General features: G+C 38.2%; 1 protein-coding gene across 3 annotated transcripts; it reads left to right on the forward strand.

The window, feature by feature from the left end:
- Positions 1-13: 13 nt before the first annotated feature.
- Ube2d3 (ubiquitin conjugating enzyme E2 D3) lies at positions 14-27,347 on the forward strand. 3 transcript variants are annotated; one of them, XM_038310764.2, is made up of 8 exons: positions 14-124; positions 1,425-1,579; positions 16,206-16,269; positions 16,367-16,398; positions 20,612-20,689; positions 21,416-21,521; positions 24,529-24,622; positions 26,486-27,347. In XM_038310764.2, the coding sequence occupies exons 2-8, from the start codon at positions 1,556-1,558 to the stop codon at positions 26,529-26,531; spliced, it is 444 nt and encodes a 147-aa protein (XP_038166692.1). In that variant the 5' UTR covers positions 14-124; positions 1,425-1,555; the 3' UTR covers positions 26,532-27,347. The 3 variants fall into 3 exon arrangements, with proteins under 3 accessions (XP_038166692.1, XP_038166690.1, XP_038166691.1); XM_038310762.2 differs by lacking the exon at positions 14-124 and adding an exon at positions 288-471; XM_038310763.2 differs by lacking the exon at positions 14-124 and adding an exon at positions 495-649.
- The last annotated feature ends 1 nt before the right edge of the window (position 27,348 follows it).

Consider the following 27,348-nt stretch of genomic DNA (forward strand, 5'->3'; position numbering starts at 1 on the left):
TTGCGGGTTTGGGGGCGGGTCCCAGGCAGGAAGAGAGCACAAAACTGCCTTTAAGTCATTGCAGCCCCGGAGCTCCGGTGAGCCTGCCACGAGGTTCTCGCGAGATCCGCCGCCTCCATACCAAGTGAGGAAACCGGGGGCCACTGTAGGGAGGGGCGTGGGGCCTCAACCGCGCAGCTGCCGCTTCCATTACCTTCCTCCTAAGGTCTCCTTCCGGTTCTCGATGCTTCTCTGGGTCTAAGGGTTTCCGCCACTCGTCTACCCTCCCCCCTCAGCCCATGACCCGCCTCCGTCCCCCGCCCTCCCGGCCCGACCTCCGATCAGTCTAGTAAGGAGGTGCTGTCCCGACCGGGAGACGGCAAGAGGGTGGCGCGACCACTCGGGCCTGGACGAGGGAGGCAAACCGCTCCCTTCCAACCCTCGGCTCGCCCTGCGCTCGCAACGGCGGCGTTGGCGGACGGATACGCGGCGGTGAATAGGCGGGCGGGCGGCGGGGGGGAGGGGCGGAGCGTGGCAGCTGGCAGTAGTTCCGTCAGAGCGGACATCTTGTGGCTGTGCCGTGCGCGTGAGCCCCGTAGGGCCGGGGAGGCACCAGCTGCCGCGCGGGGAGGAGGCCGAGGCCGCAGCTCGAGGGAGGCCCCGGCCCTCTGTACGCGTGGGGTGTGGACGGCTCGGCCAAGGGGGGTGGGGAGAGGGCGGGGGGCCGGCGCGGCGCCCCGGGCTGTGGGCGGCCCGAGTGGGCAGCCTTCGGGGCTGGGTGGGGTAGGGTGGGAAGGCCGGCGAGGCCGGGACCCGATGGGGAGGGGGGGCGCGGACATGGGCGCGTCCTCGCGCCGGGGCAGGAGCTTGGCGGCCGCCGGGCGCGTGGTGGTGGTGGAGGAGGAGGAGGTGGTGGCTGGGCGCGCGCACGTAGGAGCGCGCTGTAAGGCGGAGAGTAAGGTGGTGTCAGGGGCGACACGGAACAGCCTCGGCTGTGGGGACGGCAGTACCCAGGAGCCCCGTTGCCCTGTGCCGGCCCGCCGACCTTTGGAGCAGAAACCGAAAGGAGCCCGGCGCCGGGCCGGAGCCTCCCGCTCCCCTCCCCCTTGCCTTTCTTTGCCCTAGTGACGCCGGCCTAGCGCCGACTAGGCCCGGGCTCCTCCTCTGCCCGGCTCTGGACCCTGCCCCGCACCCACTCCTTTCTCCTCCGCCTCTTCCTCTCCCACCCGGGGCTCTTCCCTTTCGAGAGGCCGGGAAGTTAAACTTGTAACCTCCTCTCGGCTCTTCCCGTCACCCTCGCTCTCGCTGGGCGAGCCACGGATCGAAGTAGTTGGTGGCTTTGCTACCCCACCCTCCCCGGATCGCGACGGTTTTCAGGGACCTGGCATCAGCAGGGTTTCTCCGAGGCCTTGGCGAGTGGCTGATCTGCTCCGTTTTTGCAAAAGGCGCCTGTGTCTGGCAGAGCCGGTGTGAGAAGAAGAGACAGACCTTCCTCGCCGCCGGGATAATCAGGAGTTTTGGCCGGACCATCGAGTACACATCGGGAGAGTGAGGAGCCCGGCGAAAAGCACAGACTATGGCGCTGAAACGGATTAATAAGGTAAGTTGTTGGAACTAAGTGGTCCGAACCGGGGCCTGGGAAGCAAGGAAGGCTCGGGGCCCTGAGAAAAGTGTGCGGATGGGATACAGTTCTGGAAATGGCCCTTTCTTGGGCTGCCTCTTGCGTTAGCAGAACGCGTGTGCACTTTCTGAAATGAGCTTTTAGTTGGGGGAGCTGAACGCTTTGAGCAAGCGAAATGTTAAAGGCTGAGTTTGTTTCGCTAGAATCTGCAAAATCTGGGTGAGAGCGTAGCGTTTAGGCACGCCGATTTTCTGCCGCACGAAGTTAGTCCGGTTTGGGAAGTGGAGTTGTGTAGAGCCCTGGGGCAAATATCACAGTACTGCTTCCTAATCTTGGTTCTTCAAAACTTATTTTAGCTGTGCTATGCATACTATGGGCCTTCTAGGAAGAAAGGAACGAAACAGATGAAAAGAAAACGTTTTGTTACAAACTTTGCTGAGGATCAGGGTATTATAAACATACCTCGGTTTTGCTAAAAGGTAGTGACGAAGTCTGCCCAGAAGCTTAACCCAATCTGGGCAGTTACACAAGATCAAGTCGGGATGGGAGGAGGTGGACTGACACTGTTGCCACTTCCTGTGTTGTGTGGTCACCCGAAGCTATTTATCTGAGGCACCGGGAACTGATGTAAATGCCTTCAAGAGATCCCTGTGGTGTGGGGGTTGACAGTGGACGAACTGTTTTGTTTAGAACCCTTCTTAAGTAGGCTTGTTTAAACAGTTCGGTTAATTTGATAATTTGTCGATTTAAGTTGAAAAGAAACTAAGATTTTTCAGAACTAGTTGTCTGAGCAGAACTACCTCCTCGGATGGTTTCGTCTTATTTTCTTCCTCTTAACTTCTATCCCGCATTTTAAGATGGCGGCTGCTTTAACTGGTTCGGGTTCTTTCCGGCATCTCCTTTTCTAATAATACGAAGTAATATTCTCTGCTAAGCGTTAACCGTTTTTTATCTGGTTGTAGAGAGTTCAGAGACCCTCTGCTTCCAAGACTTAAAACCTAAATTCACACTCTCAGACTGAATTTCTCTTAATGTATGTGTGTGTGGTGTACTGGGTACTTGCACAATCGAGAGGGTGGAGTGTTTTACAGCTAACTTGAGAAAAATATCATGGAATAAAGGCAGTCTTAGTAAAAAGACAAAATAGGAAGGTTCAGTGTTAGAAACTGGCTCTTGGAGCATAGCTTTGAGAGTCTGTGAAGGAAAGGCCAGGATCTGGATTGGCTGTGGTGGGGCTGTCTGATGCTACTTATTTACAGTTATTTACTGTGTTTAGCTTGCTAGGTTTAATTGGCAAGGCTGGAGTTCCATGAAAGTTAGACTCTTACCTGAATATACCGATGCTGAAATCTGAATTCTTGATGTCAGTGTGTAATCATTGCAGTTTTATGCAAAACACTAACTGGACTGTTGTATTCTTGATGATAATGCAAAGGAGAAAAGCAAAACCTTAGGATTCAAGACTTTGAATAGAAAATAATCACTTAACTGTGACCATTTTGAGGGTGAATATCCCATTAGAGATGCATTGTTTTTTCCTACATACATATACAGAGACTATAACTTTCAGTACTAATGAAAATAATTCAGATCTATATCTGTTTATAAATGTAAAAATTACTTGAAGGGAAGGTCTTACTGATTTTTTTTCTTTTACAGGTGATACTCAGCTGCTCTGCCACCATTTTAATGACTTAAAAGCTCTAGAGAGGCAGTAATGGTTAAGTGTGAACATTTGTAGTAAAATGTTTGGTGTTAGAATCAAGTTTATCATGAGCCTAATCGATCTAAGGAGTTTGTCTAGTTAGAGATGACAGAAAACAGATGGTTCAAAGAATTATGTGTTGATACTTGATATGTAAGCTTTCTACATTAGAGAAATATTTATATGCCACACGACTGATTCAACTTGTAGGGCATTTCGAATTTACCCCATATATATATAGTCAGAATCATGAGACTTTTTTTTTAAAATGGCACCCAGATGCAGGCATAGTTTTTGAAAGTTCAGAAAGAGGATGTTTTTTTCTTTGGGTGGGGCGGGGGCATCATTTCTGTCAAAATAAAGGCCCAGTTAGCCATTGTCTTTTTTTCTTCTCGTATTCCCTGTTTTGAATTTATTCCGATTACCCCCAGCAAGTATTAGTATGACTGTAGGTCTTGATATTTTATTAAAATTCTTATACCACTGTGAGCTTTAGAGATAAACTGGAATAAGTTGTTGATTTTTTTTTTTTATTTTAATGATAATTTTTCTTAGTATTTTTGACTGTTTTTTCTTAGACCAAGTAACCTTTTGCTGTAGTTGTTATTTGGACCAAATTCTAGTATGGTCCTGTTACTAAACAAGCATTTTAAAAGCTGAATTCAAATCTGTTTTGGGAGTTTTAAGAAATTTTACTGCTCCAAAGAAAAGTGACTTAAATATTTGGGGAACTTTGAGAACTTTGTATTAAAGATCTAACAGAAACCAAGCCAAAAATGTTTTTGTTTTAAAGTATTTGCAATGCTTCACAACTTTTAAACAGTATTTTCTAAGTAATTTTCTTATAGCAAATGTGGAAAAGTAGATACAGTTGACTTCTTTCTTCACTATGAAGAGTTAAGTCACTGTTAAATTTAAAAAACAAAACCTCATCCAGGTGTTGATGATGTAGCAGAGTTGTGTCTAGATCCCAGGCAATCTAGATTGTTCTGGTAACCCCTACATTTTTATACCATTCTTCTTGTGCTAGTAAAGACCTAGCATAGGCTCTTTGTAGTAGGCCTCAAAATTGCCATGTGAGATGATACTCTATTTTATGGATGAGGTAACATAGGACTTTTGATTTGTTTAGTCCCACAACTAGTGAGTAATGGGTTTTCTAAAAAAACAGATCGCCTTTTGGACCATTTCAGTTCCTACTAAATGAATACGACTTTTTGTTTTCTACCTCATATATAAATAATGAGGATTTAGTTTGCTTTTTATGTTATAACTAACTTGTGAATTAAGACTATTTAATTCTTAGGTAATTTTGTTTTGGGCTAGAAACTGCTGCGTATTAAGTGCTGGGATTCTCTTAAAGTACACAAAGTAGTGGTTCAAGCTTTGTAGGCAGATAGGTTTGTCCTGTGTGGTGGTGTGTGTTTGGGGGGCTTAATTGGTCCTCGAGGCTTATCCTTCATCTGATGCTTACCTGCTGTGTTAAATTCTGTTAGCACATAAAGGTTAAGTTGAATATTCTTCACAACACTAGAGAAAGCTACTTGTATAACTGCATTGTCAAACTTTTACACATGTTGCTTCCTAGGTTCGAGTGCCTCTTAATAGTCAAGTCAGTTCTTGGTTCTCAGTTTAATTGGGTTCTTGGGGGTGCTGTTGGTGAAGGGAAACACTTTGTATGGTGTAGAAGTTGGTGCCTCTGGAGTCAGGTCTCTCTTAACTTTACCTGTGGGTTCTGTCTAGAGATTGAGCTCAGAGTGTTTGCATCTAAGCAAGCACCTTTATGCACTATGAGCCATCTTGCTAGCCCCAGCTTCTTAATGTTGATATTAAAATGTTTCAGCTTAAATTTTGAGGCAAGTTGTCATATAAAAGCTGGCCTGGAGTGAGGCACTTCCGTCTCAGCCTTCTTGAGTGCCAGATTATGATGATTATAGGACTGGGCAGGTATGCCCAGCTTCCTGATGGTGCTTTTAGTCATCTATTTGTTTATTTTTGTACTTTGATTTTTGAGATTGGGTTTGACTTTATAGCATTGGTCTTGAATTTAGAGCAGTCCTGCCTCTGCCTCCCACCAAACCCAGCTGCATTGTGGTTCTTAATAGAAGTATCTTCTATTTTTGTATACAAGAGCTATTGTTTAGGTAAGTTTTTACGTTAAATTTTATTTCAGAAGTTTTTGTTTGACTTTTTAAGAGTACACCAATGTGAGTTCCTTACTGAGTCATCTCTAGAAAGACATAATTTTTTTTTTTTTTAATTTTGAAGCATTCATTAAGGGATTCTAATCTTGCTCTTAGAAATCTGGGATTAATTTCATCAGTACTTCACTAGGGTTGTAATTGTATGAAGTGTTACCAGAGGATAAGAAATAAATTGTCATTTATGAGAATCTACTTTGGTTGGAAAAATAAGCTTTAACCACATTCATGTGTTTCATCACTTTGTATAACTTACTCTCAAGGGTTTATCAAAATTCTTTGCTATTCTGTATCATAATGGGGGTTTTGAAGGCTTGCTACCATGACAGTAAGCTTAATTCAAAATTCAGTAATGTTAATGAGTCTGTTTACTATCGTAATGTATAGCCAGTTTACCTTATAAAATGTATTCTTAAAATTCCTCATGCAGCTACAGTGGTACATGCTTATAGTCTGCATTCTAGGGACTAAGGTCTAGCAATATAAATAGGAAGTGACTTTGGCAATGTAGCTTACAAATCCTGTCTTAATACAAACTAACATTATCTTCAGGTGAGGAAGGGGGAAAGTTTATATTTTTACACCTTGTTTAGACATTGTTTTTTTTTTTTTTTTTTTAATCCTTTAGGGGCCTTTCAGATAACTTTGGCAGATTTTGTCCTATTTAAATTTGGATTCTCTCATTTGCGGTTTAGTATTTTTTGGTTGGATGTTTGAGGATGGAAATGCTTATTCGCATGGATCCTAACCCATGAGTATTTACTACCACTAAATTGCTGCTGAGTTTTATTTTTCATATCTGAAGTACTTGATTTGCTTTCATGGATTAAGGCTTTCTTTTGGTCTTTTCCAGTACTGCTTACAGAATTTTCTCTTTCTGAGATAGAAACTTAGTAGGACTGAGTTTGCATGTCACTGGGCCTAGCTTTAAAGAATCTTAAGTGATTACCTTTAAGAGTGACCTGAAGAAAGAAAATTGTAGTATTATTCACTCAAGTCATTCTTAGGACCTTGTCTAATAAGCATAGTTGTGTCACCTATAATTAGAACTAAACAGGAAGCTAATGCCTTGACAGTGATGTAAGCAGCATAGTGTACAGAACCTAACTTGTAGTCCTTAGGATAAAGGAGGAAACTAGGTTTCCACAGGAAAGGTTAAAAAGGGAGTTGTAAAGGGATGGGTTTAGTTGTGGTGCTTTGGGTTTGGCCTTTGAAATGGAGTTTGGTGTTTGCTGGGCTCATTCAAACTTCATCCTCCAGCCTAGTAGCTAATGATGATTGTTTTTGATTGCTTTTGTCTGCAGTTCTATGAAGTTTGTTCAGATCATAATCTTTTGTCAAGTATCTTCAGGAAATAATTCTAGTAACCATAAATTTCTGAGAACCTTGTTTCTTTGACATTTTTGTTAAATAAGAAATTCAAGTTGTAGTAATTGTAATGGGCAGCTGGGGTAAGATTTTTGGTTTCTTGAGACAGGGTTTCTCCTGCCTGGTCTGGAATATTCTTTGTAGATCAAGCTGGCCTTGAACTCACTGAGATCCGCCTGCCTCTGCTGGGATTAAAGATGTGCACCACCACCACCTGGCTTTTGGGGTAAGATTTTTAATCTCAAAACAACTTTGGAGGTTTTTCTGTTCCTACTTCCTGCCTTATATCATCTCAAAAGTAATTTTATTGAGAATACGTGTGCAGCAAGGGCTATTTTTATTTCTTTGAAAGTCAAGTCAAATTTAATTCTGGAAAGGTGAACTGCCAAGTAAAATACAGGAAATTAACTTTTAAAATAGTAAATACTCTGATAGGAAATGTGTTTTACCTTTTGTGTACTGAAATACAAAATAGTGTCAGATAGGGACAGCTGATACTGGAACATGGTGGTATAGTAGTAATTTGCTGTATTTAGGGACATAGCCAAGGTCTGAGGTAAACAGATAGAGGCATGGAAACTTAACTAGAGGTTTAGCTGATGGAGTTGTACAGCTTTGTTCACAATTCTTATATTCCACTTAGCTCTTGGCGCACAGATCCTTTTATGTTTATTCCAGCACTATTTCTTTATAGTTCTTTGTTTTTAATACATTGACCAGCTGTAATTGTAGTCTTTGGTTACTTTACTACTGGCATCGCCCATTATCAGCCAAAACACCAAGACAAGAGTAACAAACATGGGGGAAAACACCCAAACAACCCACAATATTGTGTTTAGATGTAGGTCTTCCTGTACGCCATTTCATATTTTCAGTAGTGAACTGTCAAGAGGTGCTCTATCCCATAATTGTTGAAGTAAGGATCCTCTTAAACTGTATGGGCTTTCTTCTAGCAATATCTCAGAGAAATGTTAATCAGAATAAAAACTTGGAGCATGGAGAAATAACTCAGCAGGAGTACTGGCTACTCTGCAGAAGATGAGGCTTCAGCACCCACATGGCAGCTCATAATTGTCTTTGGTTCCAGTTCCAGGGCATCCAGGCTCCCTTTTGGCCTCCTTGGACAAATACATGCATGTGCTTTCAGGCAAACAATCATAAAATAAAAATAATCTTTTAAAAATGTAATGGTCATACTGGTTGCTATTCTTAGTAATGTAGCCACTGGTTGTTAGAGTTTTGCTTAGTATACAAATAACAATTTTTCTATGCTGTTTACAAAGTCTTCAGGAAATATTTGGGTATATAGTGTTTATTGCAGTCCTTATGTGAAATTTTAACCTAATGAGGTGAGTTAGACCATGTAAGAGCTTTCAGGATCTTTTCTTGATTGAAAAAGGGTAGAGTGGCCTCTTTGGCTTCTTAGGTCTTTCAGATTTTTAAAGAAAAATAGCTTACAAGTAGGAAGTGGATTTAGTTAGCTCTTCCTGTTAACCCATATGTGTGCCAAGTTTCAAGAGAAGCAGGTCAGGGAAAAATAATTTTTTCTAAATAGGTTTCTTCTTACTGATATTTTGTGTTCTTATTTGGTCTTATTCCTTTAAAAGGTGTGGAACTTTTGGCAACTCCTAATATCTGCCAAACACTACGACAGCTGTCTTCTGATTTCATTAGTCTACATAATTGGCCAAGAACAACCTAAATATTCACCTTACCATGAAACAAATCATGTTTCAATTAGTTTTCATTTAAGACCATATGGGTTAGGATCAGAAAGGTGGCATGTCTATTCCCGGAGAACACTTTGGTTCAGCTCCTAGTGTCCACATAGTGGCTCTCTACCTTTTTTTATTCCAGTTCTAGGGGATCCAATGTCGTCTTTAGACCTACAGGTACCAGGCGCTGCACTCAGTAAATTCAAAGTCTGGTGTGATGCAGACTAACAGCAAATAGCTTCAGGGGAACTGATTTTATGAGCGTTGTTTTATGTGTTTTGTTTGATCTATAGTAAAAGAAAAAAAATACCAGTTTGTGGGTCAAACTAATACATGTGATTGAGGGTATCACTTCTAATACCGTACGTACTTCAGTATATTTCAACAGATCTAAACTTATTGTGCTTTAAAACTCCAGTATCTCATTACTTTTGGAAATATACTTTGACAAAACTTTTGAAGTTCTTAAAGATCAAGCCTGATCAACTCTTTTCTTATCCTTTGTTATATCAAACTATATTAGTACTTGGTTTTTTAGGAAACTTCATAGACTGTGTCCTTACCTGGGTTTTCCTGTCTGATACCTGATTTTTTGTTTGCTTGCTTGCTTGCTTGCTTGCTTGCTTGCTTGCTTGCTTGCTTGCTTGCTTGCTTGCTTGCTTGAAGGACTGTTTAATCATCCATCATTGCCTACTACAAAACTCTATTTTAGGTCCAGGAAAACAATGATTGCCTTTTCAAGATGTATAGGGCATTTGAACACCTTTCAATTTAAGATTAAATTTTTTTTGTCTTGTGCTTACTTTTGTTGGTTTCTTAGAGATGTTCATATTTTATTTTTCTTAGTATTTTGAGATCTGACATGTTTGGTACCTTGCCGTCAGCTCTGGTTTTTGCGCCCGGTGTGGTTCGTTCTGATCTGCTCATCCTGTGAACCTGTCATGAAGAATTAATAGCGTTATTTGATTATCACTGGTGCGCATTACATAAAACTCAAGTGGCAAGATTAGAATAGCATTTTCTCCTGTTTATTTTTGAGACATGTATCCCAGAATGAATGTAATCCTACAGTCTTCACCTCCCAAATGTTAGAATTAGTCATGCTACTGCTTTCCTTTGTTAATTAAAACTGTCAACCTCAATTTGTATTGACTGTAAAGTTGGTGTATGAAGTTACTGACTTTACATCTTTGATTGTTTCTGCAGAGATGTCTTGGTTGTGGAAATTTGGCAAATAGACAGAAATTATTTAAAGGGGAAAGAAGAAAATGGTTTGAGTAGCAAGAAAGGAAATAAAAAGCTGAAACTTCTGAAATGATGCCTTTGTTCTAAAGTATTGGTAATACTAGGTATTTTTCTTTTTGGTTTTTCAAGACAGGGTTTCTCTGTGTAGCCCTGGCTGTCCCTGTAATTCATTCTGTAGACCAGACTGGCCTCAAACTCAGATTTTCTTGGCTCTGCCTTCCAAGTGCTGGAATTAAAGGTGTACGCCACCACTGTCTGGCTGGTAATGCTAGCTTTTGAAAGCTTACTGACTCACAAATAGTGTATAGAAAACTAGTTTTCTTTTATCACTCAGTGCCTTGATGTATTCTACTTCAACTTTACAGTTTTCTGTTCATCTTTATTTATAATAAATGAAATTTTAAGGCTATTGGGTAGATGTTGTGTTTAGACCATCCATCATTGAAAAATTTTTTGTGAGTTTACATGTGGATGGGTGCCTGTTAGAGACCAGAGGCCAACATCATGTATTCTCTTGTCTTTTAAGACAGGTCTTCAGTAGAACTTGGACCTCATTGGTTAGATGGGCTGATCAGCAAGGTCTGGAAATAATTTGTCCTATCTTAAGGCTGGGGTTACTACCAAGCCTGGATTCCAGGGGTGTTAATTCAGGTCCTCCTCATGCTTATGACTCAGGCAGTTGATGGATTGAACTATATTCCAGCACTCGGAAGGCAGAGGCAGGTGGATCTCTTGAGTTTGAGACCAGCCTGGTCTATACCCTGTCTCAAAAAAGCAAAAAAAAAAAACGGAGAGAGATTGAGGGATTGAGTATTTGAAAAGTCTCAACTAAAAATTCAAAACTTTTAAGAGCACCTTGAAGCTTTAAGTGGAAGGTTGTACACCCAACATTTTGTGACAGGTTTCACTAAAAGTAAGATGCAACTGAATTCTATGTTTAGACTTAGGCCCCACTATATCTTCTGTATATGCAGTTGTTTCAGAATTTTACATGTATGTATGTATGAAATCTTGAGACACTTGTTTCAAACATTCCTATAAAATAATTGACTTGCCTGAGGTAATTGTTATTTTAGTATGTTTATCTGGTGAGTTTTCCGGTTGTGCGTATGTATGTGCCTTCCAAGGTTAGAAAGGGACATTGGGTTCTCTGTATCTGGAGTTAGTGAAGTAGGTGTGAGCTGCCTGGTAGTGGGAACTACTGGACCACCTCTCTAGCCCATAGCATTTTTTATATATATAATTTTCCTGATACAGTGTTTCAGTAAAACTGATCAGAGGTTTAAATGTTTAGGGTGAATTTTATCCCATTGAATGATGTTAAAAATAGAATGGTATGTACTCATGGCAAAGCATATAAAGGATTGATTTAAGATTGTAGACCAGTTGGTTCATCTTTTGGTCTTTGATAAAGAAGCTGGCCCTGTGTATCAGGACTATTTTGTCTGTTAAATTGGCTTTTTAGTATAGTTAAATCTTAGACTGGTTCCTGAGCAAGTGGTTATTTCACTGTTCTTGCAGTATTTATTGTCGGGTTTTACTTAATTGGTAAGTAGTAGTCCAGTGTTTACTTGAAGTTCTTAGTCACTTTGAGTGTACCGATCTCTTCTTAATGTTGAATTATTTCAGAGTTCATTCTTAGGATTTTATCAGGGTATACAAGACCAATATTTGATAATTTGTTTCTAGGCTGTCCTACCCAACCTAGATTTTTTTCATATCCTGATTAACTGAACTGAGTGGGATCCATCTGCCTGCTTGATTCACTTAGATGTTAACCAGTTTACTTGATTGATTTCACGCTTTATTTCTGATCAGAAATCTTTTTTAGCATTATCTTTACTTCACACATTGAGTCAGTCCACAAAGATTGTTGAATTATCCACTTATGAATTATGCACCCATTCTTGATAGTGTTGTTTGCTTTCAGCTTCCAGTGATATTCTTGCTTCAAACTTCATACTGAGATTACAGGTGTCTGCTACTATACCCAACTGTTGCTTAGTATTAATCTTTTTTTTTTTTTTTTTTTTTTTTTTTTTTTTTTTTTTTGGTTTTTCGAGACAGGGTTTCCCTGTAGTTTCTAGAGCCTGTCCTGGAACTAGCTCTTGTAGACCAGGCTGGCCTCGAACTCACAGAGATCCGCCTGCCTCTGCCTCCCGAGTGCTGGGATTAAAGGCGTGCGTCACCACCGCCCGGCTTAGTATTAATCTTTTAAGAAACATTTATTAAAAAGAAAATTGGAGACCTTTTAGTGACATTATTTTTTAAAAAAACTATTTAAAACAGCACTTATTGCTCATGCCTTCCAGCATCCACATGGAATCTAGGTCCTGCATGCCTATGAGAGTACATGCACATACTGATTTCATTTTCTACCAAACTGAATGTTTTTTCTGCGCCAATTAAGTGACTTAAATATTTCCAGTGGTCTCTAAACAAAAACAAAATTAGAGGGCTCAAGTCCATGTCAGAATGGAACGTTGTCACTTTATTGCCTCAGTGTTTCAAGAGCTTATGTATAAGAAAAAAAATAGTTGTGATGTTTTGTTGGAATATTTTGTATTTTACCCAGGATTAGGATAGAGAAGGCATATTTTATGCTGCATTGTTCAGTGTATATTTTTTAATTGCAAATTTTGACAACTATTTTAAGAATTGTGCATGTGTGCATCTGTGAACACCATATATATGGGTGCCCTCAGAGGCTGGAAGAGGATGTCAGGTGCTAGAACTGAACCTACAAGAACATCTAGTGCTCCTAATTGCTGAGCCATCTTTCCGGCCCTTTTACATTTTTGCTAGAATATGCCACAACAGTTTAAATGTGTGCTTCATTTAAAAGAATATTGTTGGGGGCTAGAGATGGTTTAGCTGCTAAGAACACTAATAGGATCTACGTTCTTTTCTAGCCCTTATATTAGGTTACTCACAACAGCATATAACTGAAGTTCCAGAGGATCAGATGCAGGTGTGGCTTTTGTGGACATCTAGATGGAGTATACCTAAGCTCATGCAGGCACAGACTGTAAATGCACAGAAGGTCTGAATGATCTCGGAAAAGTTGTGTTTGAAATGGAAATATAACCCATGGTAAAGTGCTAAAGAATTTCCCTATCATGTGTAAGGCAGTAGTGGGTTCTGTCTCCAGGACTGACTGCTAGAGAGAGAAAAAAAACTTTTTCATTCCCCCTAATAATAATATGGCATCGAGCTATTTGTATTTGTGAAGTTCTCATTTTGCTGATATGTTTAACATATCAGCCATTAGCTTTTCATAAAGAGGTGAAATTGTTGTCAGAGCTTTGACTCTTAAGCCTTAACTCGCTTAACCCACTGGTTTACACATCACATTGCTAATTTGTTCAGAGACCATTGTGATAGCATACCTAGTTGGTACATACCATGTAGGCATCAGAAACGGCATGTTAATCTATTCATATAAGTTGTAAGAGTTGGTTGGTAAGACTCTCATCAACTTATGTCATTAAGCCTTATATATTGGCTCAGCGGTTAAGGGCATTGCCTGCTCCTCCAAAGGTCCTGAGTTCAATTACCAGCAACCACATGTTGGCTCACAACCATCTATAGTGAGGTCTGGTGCCCTCTTCTGACCTGCAGGCATACATGCAGACAGAATATTGCGTACATAATAAATAAATAAATAAATAAATAAATACATAAATACATAAATAAATACATAAATACATAAATAAATATTTTTAAAAAGAAAAGGACCAGGAAATGATATTTAATCGTATGCAAAAGAGAGAATTCTTTTCCTGAATTTGCTTTTTAATAGATGAAATCAAGGTGGCATCTGCTAAGTGTGCAATGTTTCTTTATATTCATTCAGGCATTTACTGTGTTTTGTAAGGCAGTCTTGTGTGTGTATCCCAGGTTAGCCTCAAACTTTTGAGGTCTGCCTACTTCTGCCTCCTGAGTGCTAGGTTGAAGGTGTGTACCAGTGTGCCTGTTGATTCTGGCATATTTATTGCAGATAATAGTTGAGTGGAAGGAGGTCTAAACTGGGGGCCATAGGACTCATATAGGCAAACAATCCCCAGTGGTCATTTTAGAAATTTGAATTCACTGAAACTTAGGTTTCTTTTTAATGGTGCATGACATAAATGAGTTCCAGTTGTGTAGTTACTTTCAATAAATGAGTGTGTGTGTGTATGCGTGTCCATATGGCTGGGAGTGAGGGCACACAACCTTTAATCCCGGCACTTGGGAAGTTAAATCTGAGTTTGAGGCTAAAGAGCTTCAGGCCAGCCAGGACTCATGATGAGAGACCCCTGTCTCAAAACAATGGTGTATGGCTGTATGCTTATTAAAGTGTTTAACTTAATATAGCACATGGTATAGTAGCCATACTTGAGATCTTGGACTCTTTAATTTTTATACATCATGTACATTAAGTTTTATATCTAAAATATACAAAATGAGTAGTTAGTTATTCAGTAATATTAGCTAAAAGCGCTCTGGATTTCTAGAACACTGAGTAGAATGACATGTGTGTATTCTAGATAGTGTGATGCTTTTCTGTGGTAATCATATAGCTTGTTTATGTAAGAAATAGGATATATTTTCAGTATGAGGTACACTTCAGTTGCAGAGGAGTGCTTAGCCCATTCCTCCCTTCACTGGCAGCTGCTGCCTGCTTGTCTTAAAAGTTTAAGAGTTGGAAAGCTACAGGCAGTCTGCTGTGTGAGTGAAAGTACAGTCAGAACAGGGGACAGTCTCTACTCCCAATTTGATCATTAAATAAGGTTTTGCCTCCTAAACCATTAGAATGGGAGGCGTGATTAGGATTGTGATTTGCTGGATTGTATATCTCGCCTATGGAAAAAAAGGGGGGCAGGGATTTAAAAAACATTGTCTTGGGTCAGATCAGCACTATAGCCATTTTTGCCTTTTCTCTACACTGGCAATCTCATTCTACAAAATACGTTACTAAAAACTGCTTTGTTTTTACTAGTTTCTTGAATTTGTTACTGTACAATAATGATCTTATTTTCCACATTTATATGCTTTTAATGAGACCTATTAAAAGGTTCTTTGGCCTTTCTCTTTAGTTCTCTGTTCTTTGGCTGAGGCAGTTGATATTCTGAAAATTGGAAAATTCTCTTCCATTCTCTATATTCTTGAGGGAGGTGGACTTACTCTGAATATTCTATACCTTATGAATTGTTTGTTAAGTTTCATTGCAAGATTAATATCTTCAGTTAAATGAATTAGTACATTGTTGATATTGGTCAAGATAATTTTTTATTGTCTTCTAAAATCAGGGATTAAGCAAAACATTCTACATGTTATTGGGCTACTTGGAAGGAGAGAGAGTCCGAAAACTAGCTAATGTTAGAAGATTAGCCCAAAGCTAGCAAAATTGTTGTAGGTTGGAAATACAGTTAGTTGATAGAGGGCTTGGCTTGGCATTGTGAGGTGGTTAGACTACCGCTGCCTTTTAGTGCTTGGTCTTTTTGTAATGATAGAATTCTGCCTTTTGTGGGGAGGGGTCTGTTTATGACTACTTCCATATTTAGGTATGAAACGTATGAAGAACTTAAGCTATCTTGTGTTTATTGGGGGAAGGTATTGGAGGGAGGTGACTCTTACTGCCTTGGGCCATGGAGATGTGTTGAAGGCAGCAGCAGTACTTTGAGGTTGGGTTGAGTTGATCTACTTGATGTTTTGATGATAAAACACTAGTAAGGTTGAACCTGTATCATCACCGGGTTTTGTAAGTCTAATAAAGGAGACTACTTTTATACAAAAGGACTATCATGTACATGCAAGATCACTGATCGGTTAGGTGCATACATGTATATTTTGGTGTTTATAAGAAATTGTGAAAATTTCATCTTTCTACCTAGAAAAGTTGAGTCCCTCACATTTGAATTTTAAGAATAGCTGAAAATGAACACTGAGTTAATAGGTTACATTAATCAGGGAGTTTTATTTATAAAGGGCATGTAACTCTATAAGCAGTGTTTCACATGGAAAATGAAGTCAGAATTTTGGGAAGGGGAGATTTAAGACATAACAGGGAGCATCTGAGATTGTCTGGAAAGTTAGTTCATCAAATAATATATTGATCTTGGCCTTGAACTTTTGAAGACATCTGCTACTACTATATTTTGTTCAGAAGTCAACTTTTGTTCCTAAATTAAAAAGTTAATGGGTGTGTATGTGTGGGTGGGTGGCTGTGTATTAATATAAACCCTAGCCAAGATGATTCTAGGTACTGATTTAAGATGAAGGGTTCTTTCCTCTGATAATGGGATGTTATTTTTTTTTTAAAAAAAAAAAAAAACATGATTACATGTTCCTTTTTTAAATTTAATCTACCTTCTTCTGTCTTGGTTTAGGAACTTAGTGATTTGGCCCGTGACCCTCCAGCACAATGTTCTGCAGGTCCAGTTGGAGATGACAGTGAGTAAACTGGTTTTCTTTTTAACGGTTAACTTCAGAAAAGGTTGAATGTTTTGGGAATAATGAGGTTCTTTTGTTTTCCCTCGTCCCTTTCTAGTGTTTCATTGGCAAGCCACAATTATGGGACCTGTAAGTATTAGTTTTTTGTTTTTTGTTGGTTTTTTTGTTTTTTTTTTTTTTTTTTTTTAGTTTCACTTTTCATTGAAAATCACTGTTCACTTACCACATTTATATTTTAGATTTTTGACCTTAGTATATTATATTAGACTTACTATATTCTAATATATCATAGTTGACACTGCTTTTAAAAGAATAAGAAATAAGTCCTTTAAATGTATATCTGTGATCATATTCTGTAGTACCTATCCTCTCTGAACCCACCAAATTACTCGTTTTGCCTCTGTCTTGGTTTTCTGTATGGTGGTAAAAAGTAGTCATTAAGCTTCTAAGAAGGCAGTTTATTCTACCATGGGTTGTTCTCAGAATTGAAACTGCCAAGAATGAATGTGACTTACTTGTGTTACTTCGGTCACTCGTGTGCTCGCTCTGTCTCTGTCTCTCTCTGTCTCTCTCTCTCTCTCTCTCTCTCTCACACACACACACACACACACACACACACACACACCCCTTGAGACAAAATTTGAATGTATTAAGGCAGAGCTTGATATTTTGAATAAGAGTGCTCTAAAAAACAGCATGGAGTAAGATTATGTCTTGGCACAAATAACCTTTATTTTAATTTTTTAATTTAACTTAGGGTCTCTTAAGTTGCATGTGTACTGAACTTTTTTTTCTTTTTGGCAGTAATGTATTTACTGGGATTGATGTATTGGGTAGGGAAAAAGTAGGTTGTACCAGGCTTTTCTTTTGGACTACCAACCAGTTACCAAATCATAGACACAGACTTACTAGTTTTGAATGCTTGAGTTAGCTTAGGCTTGTCCCCTTTTTGAGTCATTTCATAGGCCCAAGACTGACACTTTTTGTGAAAGTCTGGGGCTGGTCTTAAATTCCTCCCTCAGCCTGCTGAGTTACATGATTGTGCCTCATGTTTAGCTCATTCTTGATTTTTAAAATGTTAGTGTCTTATTTGCTATTTGTTTAGTTTAGTCTTAATGATGTAATCCAGGGTGTACTCAGACTTTTTTTTTTTTTTTTTTTTTAAGCAACCTTCCTATCTCAGGCATGAGTCACCTTACCTGGTCTGATTTTAATAACCTTAGTCATTTTCTATCTTAGTGAATGTGAGCACCTGCTGTGTTGTGTGTTGAGGAATTAAAAATGAATAAATAATAGTCTCTGATAGTCTTCAGGTACTCTAAGAGAAAGTAGGTAATTTAAACATGTTAGAAAGTAGTAAGAGACTGGAGTAAATAATAAAGTACACAGTAGGAGAAATCCTGACTTTCCGGAATGATGGGAATTCTAGAGTAAATGTGAGATTATAATTAAAAGTAGATCAAGCAAAAATAGGGAACCAGGCTGGTATTTGGTTTTGAATAATATTGGTCTGTCTTAACTACAGAGAGGCCACAAGGACCTTTTTTTTTTTTTTTTTTTTTTTGTCTTTTGTTTTTTATTAAAAGTGCTTTTTTTTCCCTCAGTCACAGTGGTATATATTTGTGTTCATTTGTGTGCCCTTGTGTAGGTTTGAGAGGTATCAAGTCTCCTGAGTTAACAGGCAGTTGTGAGCTGCCTGATAAAGGGTGCTGGAATTGAGAGCTAGGTCCTCCGGAAGAGGAATGTGTGCTCTTAACCACTGAGCCATGTTTCCTGCCCTATTGTATATATACTTGACATTTTAAAATTTGCTGCTTGGGAAACATGCCCCTCTGACTAGATACTCGCTGTACAGACATAATGACTAGGAATGGGGTAACAGTTACTGTCTCTTTAATTTTTTCAGACAGGGTTTCTCTGTAACAGCCCTAGTTGTCCTGGAACTAGCTCTGTAGACCAGGCTAGCCTCAAACTCAGAGGTCTGCCTACCTCTGCCTCCCAAGTGCTGGGATTAAGGGTGTGTGTCACCATCACCTGGTTTACTATCTCTTTTTAAGTGGAATAGATACCTGCTGTATGCTGTACTATGTCCATTTCATACTTTTCCCCAGTTTCATATTTCTTTCAACGATGGGGGGGGGGGAGAGAGAGCACGCCCATACTTTGGCTTATGAGTATTTTTGAAAGCCTGTACTTGTAAACTGAAACAGGGGTGTGATAACATCACACCTCATAAGTTGCAGGTTGCCAAGGACATCTGGGTAGTAAAAATACTTTTCTAGTACTAAGGTGAGTTAACATGATTGTATTGGACTGTATGTAAAGATTTTGGTTTTGTTTTAAAATTTTGCTTAATGTTTTAATAAAGAACTTGAATTTTAGTGAGTTATACCCAAGAAATGCCTTTGAGACATTGAACTTTACACATAAACATGTGAAGTTACTATGATATGTAGTGGCTTATTCTTTCTGAAGATACTTGGAACCACAAAGATTGGCTGAAGATTGCTAGTTGTAATTAAAGTGTAGGAAAGAGGAGGGACCATTGCACTGTATTAGCATTAGTCCCCAGTAATGTTTCATGTATTCAGAAAGAATAAGTCCCTTATCTGTTACTTTTGATACTCAATGTGCTTAATCTTTTTAATTTGCAAGGGTGACAAAGATTGGGAAACAACTTCCACCTTAGTCTGTGGCCTAACTGTAGAAGAGAATCCTGTATTGTCAGTAATGGGCTGAGCATGATCAACTATAAAGGAAATCTGAGATGAACAATAACCCCTGTGAACTGTTTTAATTTCACATATATATTATTTCATACTATAATAGTTACTGCTCTATAAAAATCTTCCTTTTAAAGAGAGCTTTGTGGTCCAATTGAAGAGGGAAGTATGACTAAATTATCAGAATGGTACATTGACTAGCGTGGAAGATACGATATTCCAAATAGAGGAAGGCGTGTGAGTGCTTTATTACCGTTATGGCACTACTATAGAGAATACTAGGATAAATTTAAAAGTAGAGAGTACATGGTGGTGTCTTTGGAAGACAATGTTTCACTTTACTGTGTAATCAAGGCTGGCCTGTATCTCAAGCTGCCTTCAAACTCATAGCAAACCTTCTGCCTCACCCTTTCAAGTACTGAGATATACCTGACAAGTCTTCAAGTTCTTTAGAGCTGTGAATCAAATGAGAGAGTAAGATTTATCTCTGAGATTCTGGGTTTCTGCTTTCTCTTGTGGTTGGGGAAGAATGGGATTGAGGAAGATAAAAGAATTGGAATGCATCTGCATGTGGGAAGTAGGCTTGAGAATTGTGCCCAGGAGTGAGTAAACGCACTGTAGAAGAAAACATACTGAAACATGTGAGGCCAGAGGTTAGAAGCAGAAAAGGAGTCTGTAGACACATGGAAAATTTCATGGGGGAAATTGTTGAGGGAGCAAAAGAAACATAGAGGAACAAAAATTAAGGTAGAGAGACTCTAAATCTATTCTCAATTTCGAAGGTTGACATTAATCAGTTCAAAGTAATTTTTTGTTCTTTTGGTTTAGGTTTTGTCATCATAGGGTGGGATTAGTGTATCATTGAAATACTTTAACCCTTTTTTTAAGTATTTGGTTTTGCTAAATTTCAGCAATGGGCCTTTTTATTGAAGTTTCATTGAACATATTGTGTGAGTGCGCATATACATGTGAATGTATCATGGTGCCTGTATTAAAGAGAACAGCCTGTAGGAGTCAGCTCTCTTTGAACCATTCTTTCCATGGGATTCCAGGGATTGAACTCAGGTCATCTGGTGTGGTGGTAGGCAACCTTTACCAACTGAACCATCTCATCCTCCAGCCCCATAGATTAATTCATCTCATAAATTGATGTCGTTTCTCATTTGGGGTACCTTAATTTTTTTCATGCTTTTTTTTTTTTTTTTTTTTATGTGTTTTCCAATCTGGGGTTGGTTTTGGTTTTTTGGTGAGCATTTTGCAGAGAGCACTAGTGGTATCTATATATAATGCCTGTACTTAGGAAAGATAAAGAAAATCAGTTTGGGGCAACAAGGTCTTGGATGAGAAAACAAAAATAGTATAAGGGCTGGGAATAGCTTGGACATAGAGTGACAGCCTTTTTGCTTCCTTTTTAGTCTGTTAATTAAGGTTCATTACTTTATAGTAAACTTTGTTTCTCCATTAGTATGAACTGGATTGGAGGGCGCAATAATTTCAGTTTATTCATTGCAGTGTAAACAGGTAATTTTGGTTCATTAAAAAAATGAACCTTTTTTAAAGGAACTGTCTTGGCATATTAAGCCTATCTTGGCATATTAAGCCTATTTCTCTCTTCACAGAATGACAGCCCATATCAAGGTGGTGTATTCTTTTTGACAATTCATTTTCCTACAGACTACCCCTTCAAACCACCTAAGGCAAGTATATTATCTCTCAGACATGTTTATGGATTGTTTCAGAAGAGTATACAATGTTCATAGAAATACAGGTTTCTGTGTAAATTGAGGCTTGAGCTTTTATTATTGTTGAATAAAAATAACACACAGAGAATTAAGCTGTATTTGCAGAATGATTCCTGTTAGACTGTTCTGGAATTTTTCTATCCACTTTCCAAGGGCTAAGGTTAGAGGATGCCACCATACTGAACTATTGCTGATTCTTAATTTCTAATTAAGAATTAGACACAGATTTGAATTCTGTAAAAATATGTAAGATTGCTTTTTTGAAGTTGGAAGGCTCAAGTGTTTTCTGTGCTTAAGTGGAGTGTTGGAGTCTAGTAAATTATAGAAACAATTTGCCTTGAGTATATGTTACCAGATGGTTAGTTACTTAATGCACTTACTTAGGTGACTGATTTCTAGTGTTAAAGACTGGATAAGTCACAACACACATGGTGATGGTAATCTCTTGAGCTATTTTTCTAACTATCTTTGAAATTAGCTTTTATTATCTAAAACAGTTGGTTTTGTTGAGATTTTCATGTATGTGTATAATTACTTTGATCCAGTTCTCCCTCCCTTATATCCTCTCATCACCACTTTCACTGCTGTGACTTAGAATTTTTGTCTTATTTTTTAAAGTCTAAGGTACTCGTTTTATTTGGAAAAACTATCTAAAAGTGGTGCTGTGTGTTTTGTTTTTAGGTTGCATTTACAACAAGAATTTATCATCCAAATATTAACAGTAATGGCAGCATTTGTCTTGATATTCTAAGATCACAGTGGTCTCCTGCTTTAACTATTTCTAAAGGTAAAATAACAGTTTAGCTACTGATTTTCTAACAGTTAAGGTTTTATCCTTGAATCTGCTTGGATAAATATTTTTATTGTGCCAACATTTTAATAAAAAGCTGCTTGCAGGGCTGGAGATAACTATAGCTCAGTTGGTTTAGAGTGCTTGCCTAGCATGCACAAAGCCTACCATTCGGTCTTTTTCCAGTCCTTTATAACCAGGTGTGGTACATGCCTAAACAATAGTGCAATAGTGGGGGTGGGAGGGTCTGAGATCAAGGTCATCCTTGGCTGTACACAGAATCTAAGACCAGACTGAGAATGTGTGATACAGTATCTTAGAAAACCAATTTAGTGAGTGTTTTTGGTTGTTTTTACTTCCATCACTGAAAATAAACTAAGGGCATTTTTGTCAGAAGTTAAACTGTTGGGGGAAGGCATTCGCCTAGTAAGTTTTCACATAATAGCAAAGTTCGATTTAGTGTGTTAATGGTGCATACAGAAGCCAGAGTTGTCTTCTTTTCTACTTTATTTTATTAGGACAGGTTCTGTCATTGAACCAGAAGGTCACAATATCTCAGTGTCTACCTTGTCTCCACCCACCAATGCTGGGATACAAGCACACAGAACTAGTGACTCCCAGTTTTTTACGTGAATGCTGGGAATTTGAAATCAAGTCTTTGTTTGTGCAGCCAAAGCTCTTACCTAGTGAGGTGTTGCCTCGGTCCTCAAATTAATTTTTAACAAACTTTCTTCTGTTACTAAACTATTTAATTGTGGGTGTGTGTGTTGTAATAGACATGAATGCAGGTGCTCTTGGAGTCCAGAAGGGAATGCCAGATCCCAGGAGCTATTACTTAACAGGCAACTGTGAGACACCAAGAATGAATGTTAGGAAACTCAAGCTGTCCTCCATAAGTGTGTGCTCTGAATTGCTTGGACCATCTCTTTAGCCCCTCTTAACGCTTTTTAGGAAAGATAGGAAAATATAGCCAGAGATGATACAGCTTTTAAATCTTTAAAGTTTTTCACTCTAGCAAACATCTGGTGTGGAGCTTCTATATTTGAACATACCTTTAGTTGGGTGTTATCTATAATTAGGGAATTTGGGGAAGATTGCTATATAAAATCTGATCTACTTTAAATAGAACTATGTTAAGCCTAAAAAGTTCTCAGATCTCCAGGGATACCCCAGATGGAGATAGTTCCTCTTCTTCAGCCACTGCTGGTTTTAAAATGATAAGTAAATTTTGACATTTTCACTCTGCAAGTTAAATTGTATACAAAACTTTTTAGTGATGAAACTCTGGCTTTTAGTATTTACAGGCTTGGGGTATTGGCTTAATTTTTCTTACGTTAGGGTCAAATTTTTAATTCTAGTAATTAGAATTTGATGTCAGCACCTCTATATTATTATTTTCAGACTCCATGCTGAAATGCACCATTTCTAAAACTTGGAATGATTGTTAGTTTTTGTTTTTTACCAAAGTGTTTTATGTGAGTAAATGCAGATTAAACAAGTATGTTTTGTTTACAAGCAGCATATGACAAACATTTCTTTATATGATTGTTGAAATGCATTTGACTCTCTAGAGGTATTTTGCAGTATTACCCAGTTTTTATTATTTTTGTTTGGTTTTGGTTTTTTGAGACAGGGTTTCTCTGTGTAACAGCTCTGACTATCCTGGAACTTGCTCTGTAGACCAGGCTGGCCTCAAACTCAAAGAGATCTTCTTGCCTCTGCCTCCTGAGTGGTGGGATTAAAGGTGTGTGCCATCATCACCCGGTGCAGTTTTTATTTTTTTAGATTAATTTTTTTTTATTTATTTATTATGTATACAATATTCTCTCTGCATGTATGCCTGAAGGCCAGAAGAGGGCACCAGACCTCATTACAGATGGTTGTGAGCCACCATGTGGTTGCTGGGAATTGAACTCAGGACCTTTGGAAGAGCAGGCAATGCTCTTAACCGCTGAGCCATCTCTCCAGCCCCTAGATTAATTTTTTAACCTAAATTTTAAATCTTTGTCAATAGTGTTTTCTTATAATCTAAATGCCAAGTTCCTGTTTGGTTTTTTGATTTTTTGTTTTGTGCTGTCATATAGTGAACTGTATTTCTGAACTTTATTTCTACAAATGCAGACTGAGTTGATGGATGTTACTTGTTTGTGTGTGTGTGTGTATTACACTAACAGTTCAGAATTAGAAACTGACCTTTTTTTGAGTTAACTGTATTTTATAATTTTTTGATGCCCACACATTTTAATTTTGACTTGTAATTGCTGTTGTTAACATACATATTTATCTTATGTGGCATTTACTTGTGCTGTTCGATTTTATTCGTTCAGTGGTTGTTTGAACCACTTCAGGCATTTATATGTGTAATGAATAGCCTGCGTTAATAAATGTTACTATAGAACATAGCAGCTATTCAAAAAAAAATCTGTTATCTTCTGACACTTGGCATTTTCTAAACCTGTGTAGAACAGACAGACCAGAGTAAGAGCTAGAACTAAGGCTCGCTCTACCACAGATATGACACTTCATCATCCTGTAAGGATAGTGGTTTCTTCTTCAGATTCAAGAAAATAAAACATCTAGTGGAGCAACTTGTAGTTTTGTGAGAAACATTTTCTACTATAGATCAAAGAATGGGTCTCTTTGGGATTTTTGTTTATTTTGGCCTAGCCTTAACACTAAAAATAATAGGATGTAGTGTTAACTGTTAGTACTAGAGTTTTGTATTCTCTCAAAGTACCAAGAAATCCTTGAATATAGCCTCTCATAGGTTGATTGGGGAGGGGAGGCTACTATCTTAAAAACTTATTTGGCGTAATCATTACTGACTGGTGCCAATAGATTTTTGTTTCTAATAGTTCTTATTTATAGAAAGTTCTTTTCTGTAGAACTTTCTTGAATGGTATAGACTAATAAAAGTATGACTTGGGGTCTGGAATATGTTTTTAACTTCTAACATTTGCTTATCTTAATGCCTGAAACTGCATTTTTTTTTTTTTTTTGGTAGTTCTTTTATCCATTTGTTCTCTGCTATGTGATCCAAACCCAGATGACCCCCTAGTGCCAGAGATTGCACGGATCTATAAAACAGACAGAGATAAGTAAGTACAGAGTTGTTTAATAAATGACTGTAAACAATGGGATTGTTTGTTTTTAATGGGTTGGGCTAATTTTTTTAGTTTGCTGATATTTGAGACAGTACTTTTTATATTTGCTTCTGGTAAGGTAGTTACTCTAAAACAGTTAAGATAATAACAAGGGCCAGCATGATGGCTGAGGCTGGAACTGGGCTGGGGCTACCTAGTGAGACCATACCAAGTAAATAAATGGTCTTAGCATATATGACAGTGAGTAACTCCTTTGAAATTTGTTTCCTAATGTTTTAAACACTTGTATAATTACCAAATTTGGGGGAAATAAAGCACTTTTTCTTCAGTGTTTCTCAAAATATAGTACTAATGTAAAATTTTTGGTCTAAATCTATCAAATATTTGAATTATCTTATGTTCAGCTTAACCATTTAACTTTCGTATGTTATAATTAATGCTAAGTGTGCTTGTTCAATTAGGTACAATAGGTTAGCAAGAGAGTGGACAGAGAAATACGCTATGTTGTAGGGTAAGAGGATCTGCACTCTATGGTGCGCTATTTATGGTACTGCCAGCACTTGAGTGCTGCATGCTTTAAGGCACTGTATTAACTAACCAAAGGTAACAGATGTGGCAGTTTTCTGACAACAATTTTAACTGCTTGATCTCTGTTAGTGTGAAAAGTATATACTCAGTCTTCATTACAGCTTGAGATTATTGCATGGCAAAGCAGTTATATAGTTTTAGTAAGAAGTAGAAATGTAAGAGTATCTTTATCCTATACTAAATTACCATGGTGTTCATAACTTTGTGTCAATACTATCGGATGTGGTGGTTTTACTCAGATTTTACCAGGAAGGTAGTGGTAATTTAAGAGAAAAGCTTAAACCTCAGCATCCAGACTAAATGTTTATTACTGACAAGCATGAATTAATGTTAGCTGTATTTTGTGGCTCTTTGTATGCTAATTCATTTGTTTTAAAGTGCTGGCTGTTTGAGGAGGGTTTTCTAAATCCTATAACTCTGAATTGCTAGAAAAAATTTATATGTTGAGCTGTAGAAAAATAGTTGAACTGTATACACTTGGTTTGAGATGAAACTAGTATTAAGTTTTCTGCTGTCCTTTGTTACATACTTATTTCTTAAGCTTTTGTCACTTTTTTGTTGGGGTAAATAGCCTGTATGATATGGGTGTGTACTGTAGGGGAGAAGTGGTATTTGTCAGTACTGGTAATCTTCCTCAGTAATAACCTTGCACTCCTAGAAAGTGCATTCATTCTTCAGCAGGTCTCAGTGGGGATTAACAGTAGTAGTTGCTACCAAATTTTTAATTTAAAATAACCACTGAAGCCTGTTTCTTGAAAGTTACTGTTTTATCACCCTTTCTAATGTCTTAAGTTTCAAAGGCAATTTTCTTTCAATATTTAACTAACTTTTCAGTCTAGGTTTCAAATAATGATTTTTCAGTAACATAGGCATATGTTCTGACATTGGCCAAAATATTTATTGGTATGCAACATGTGTATACTGTTGTGACAATCAGTAATGAACTGTAGTTTTTTTAATGTGTAAAAATTTGTCAGTGTACAACCAACTTGAACATTGATAGTATACTACCTTATTGGTGGGAGGTCCTTGTTAAGCCTCCCAATCTCAGCACCACTTTCATTTAGTGAGAGAACACTATTTCCATGGCTCTCACCTTCCATACTGTACCGGTGCTGCTATTTCTGTTTCTTACTGACTTTTAATCTACTATAGCCATTACAGGTGACATGATAAATCCACAGGTAACATAGAAGTGTTTCCCTTGCCTTTACAATACTAACAATTCTTTCAGTTTTATTTTTTAATATCTTACTTGTTTATTTACAGGTACAACAGAATATCTCGGGAATGGACTCAGAAGTATGCCATGTGATGCTACCTTAAAGTCAGAATAACCTGCATTATAGCTGGAATAAACTTTAAATTACTGTTCCTTTTTTGATTTTCTTATCCGGCTGCTCCCCTATCAGACCTCATCTTTTTTAATTTTATTTTTGTTTACCTCCCTCCATTCATTCACATGCTCATCTGAGAAGACTTAAGTTCTTCCAGCTTTGGACAATAACTGCTTTTAGAAACTGTAAAGTAGTTAACAAGAGAACAGTTGCCCAAGATTCAGAAATTTTTTTAAAACTGGAGCATGTGTATTATGTGGCCAATGTCTTCACTCTAACTTGGTTATGAGACTAAACCAATCCTCACTGCTCTAACTTGCTGAAGAAACCATCTGAGGGGGAGGGAGATGGATGCTCAGCTGTCACATCCAAGGAAGCATTATTCTAGCGCATCCATTCTTGTTTAAGCCCTCCAACTGTTAGAGATTTGAGGTTACATGATATATTTTATGCTCATAACTGATGTGGCTGGAGAATTGGTATTGAATTATAGCATCAGCAGAACAGAAAATGTGATGTATTTTATGCATGTCAATAAAGGAATGACCTGTTCTTGTTCTACAGAGAATGGAAATTGGAAGTCAAACACCCTTTGTATTCCAAAATAGGGTCTCAAAACATTTTGTAATTTTCATTTAAATTGTTAGGAGGCTTGGAGCTATTAGTTAATCTATCTTCCAATACTGTTTAATATAGCACTGAATAAATGATGCGAGTTGTCAATGGATGAGTGATCAACTAATAGCTCTCCTAGTAATTGATTTATTTTTCTTCAATAAAGTTGCATAAACCAAT

The sequence above is a fragment of the Arvicola amphibius genome, chromosome 14 (genome assembly GCF_903992535.2).
Source record: "Arvicola amphibius chromosome 14, mArvAmp1.2, whole genome shotgun sequence".
Classification (NCBI taxonomy): domain Eukaryota; kingdom Metazoa; phylum Chordata; class Mammalia; order Rodentia; family Cricetidae; genus Arvicola; species Arvicola amphibius.

What these genes read in the sequence shown, in the direction of transcription:
- Ube2d3 (XM_038310764.2), top strand. Translation starts at nt 1,556, where the DNA reads ATGGCGCTGAAACGGATTAATAAG. An exon ending in CGCTGAAACGGATTAATAAG is followed by an intron (nt 1,580 to 16,205) that starts GTAAGTTGTTGG and finishes GTCTTGGTTTAG; the next exon opens with GAACTTAGTGATTTGGCCCG. An exon ending in TATAAAACAGACAGAGATAA is followed by an intron (nt 24,623 to 26,485) that starts GTAAGTACAGAG and finishes GTTTATTTACAG; the next exon opens with GTACAACAGAATATCTCGGG.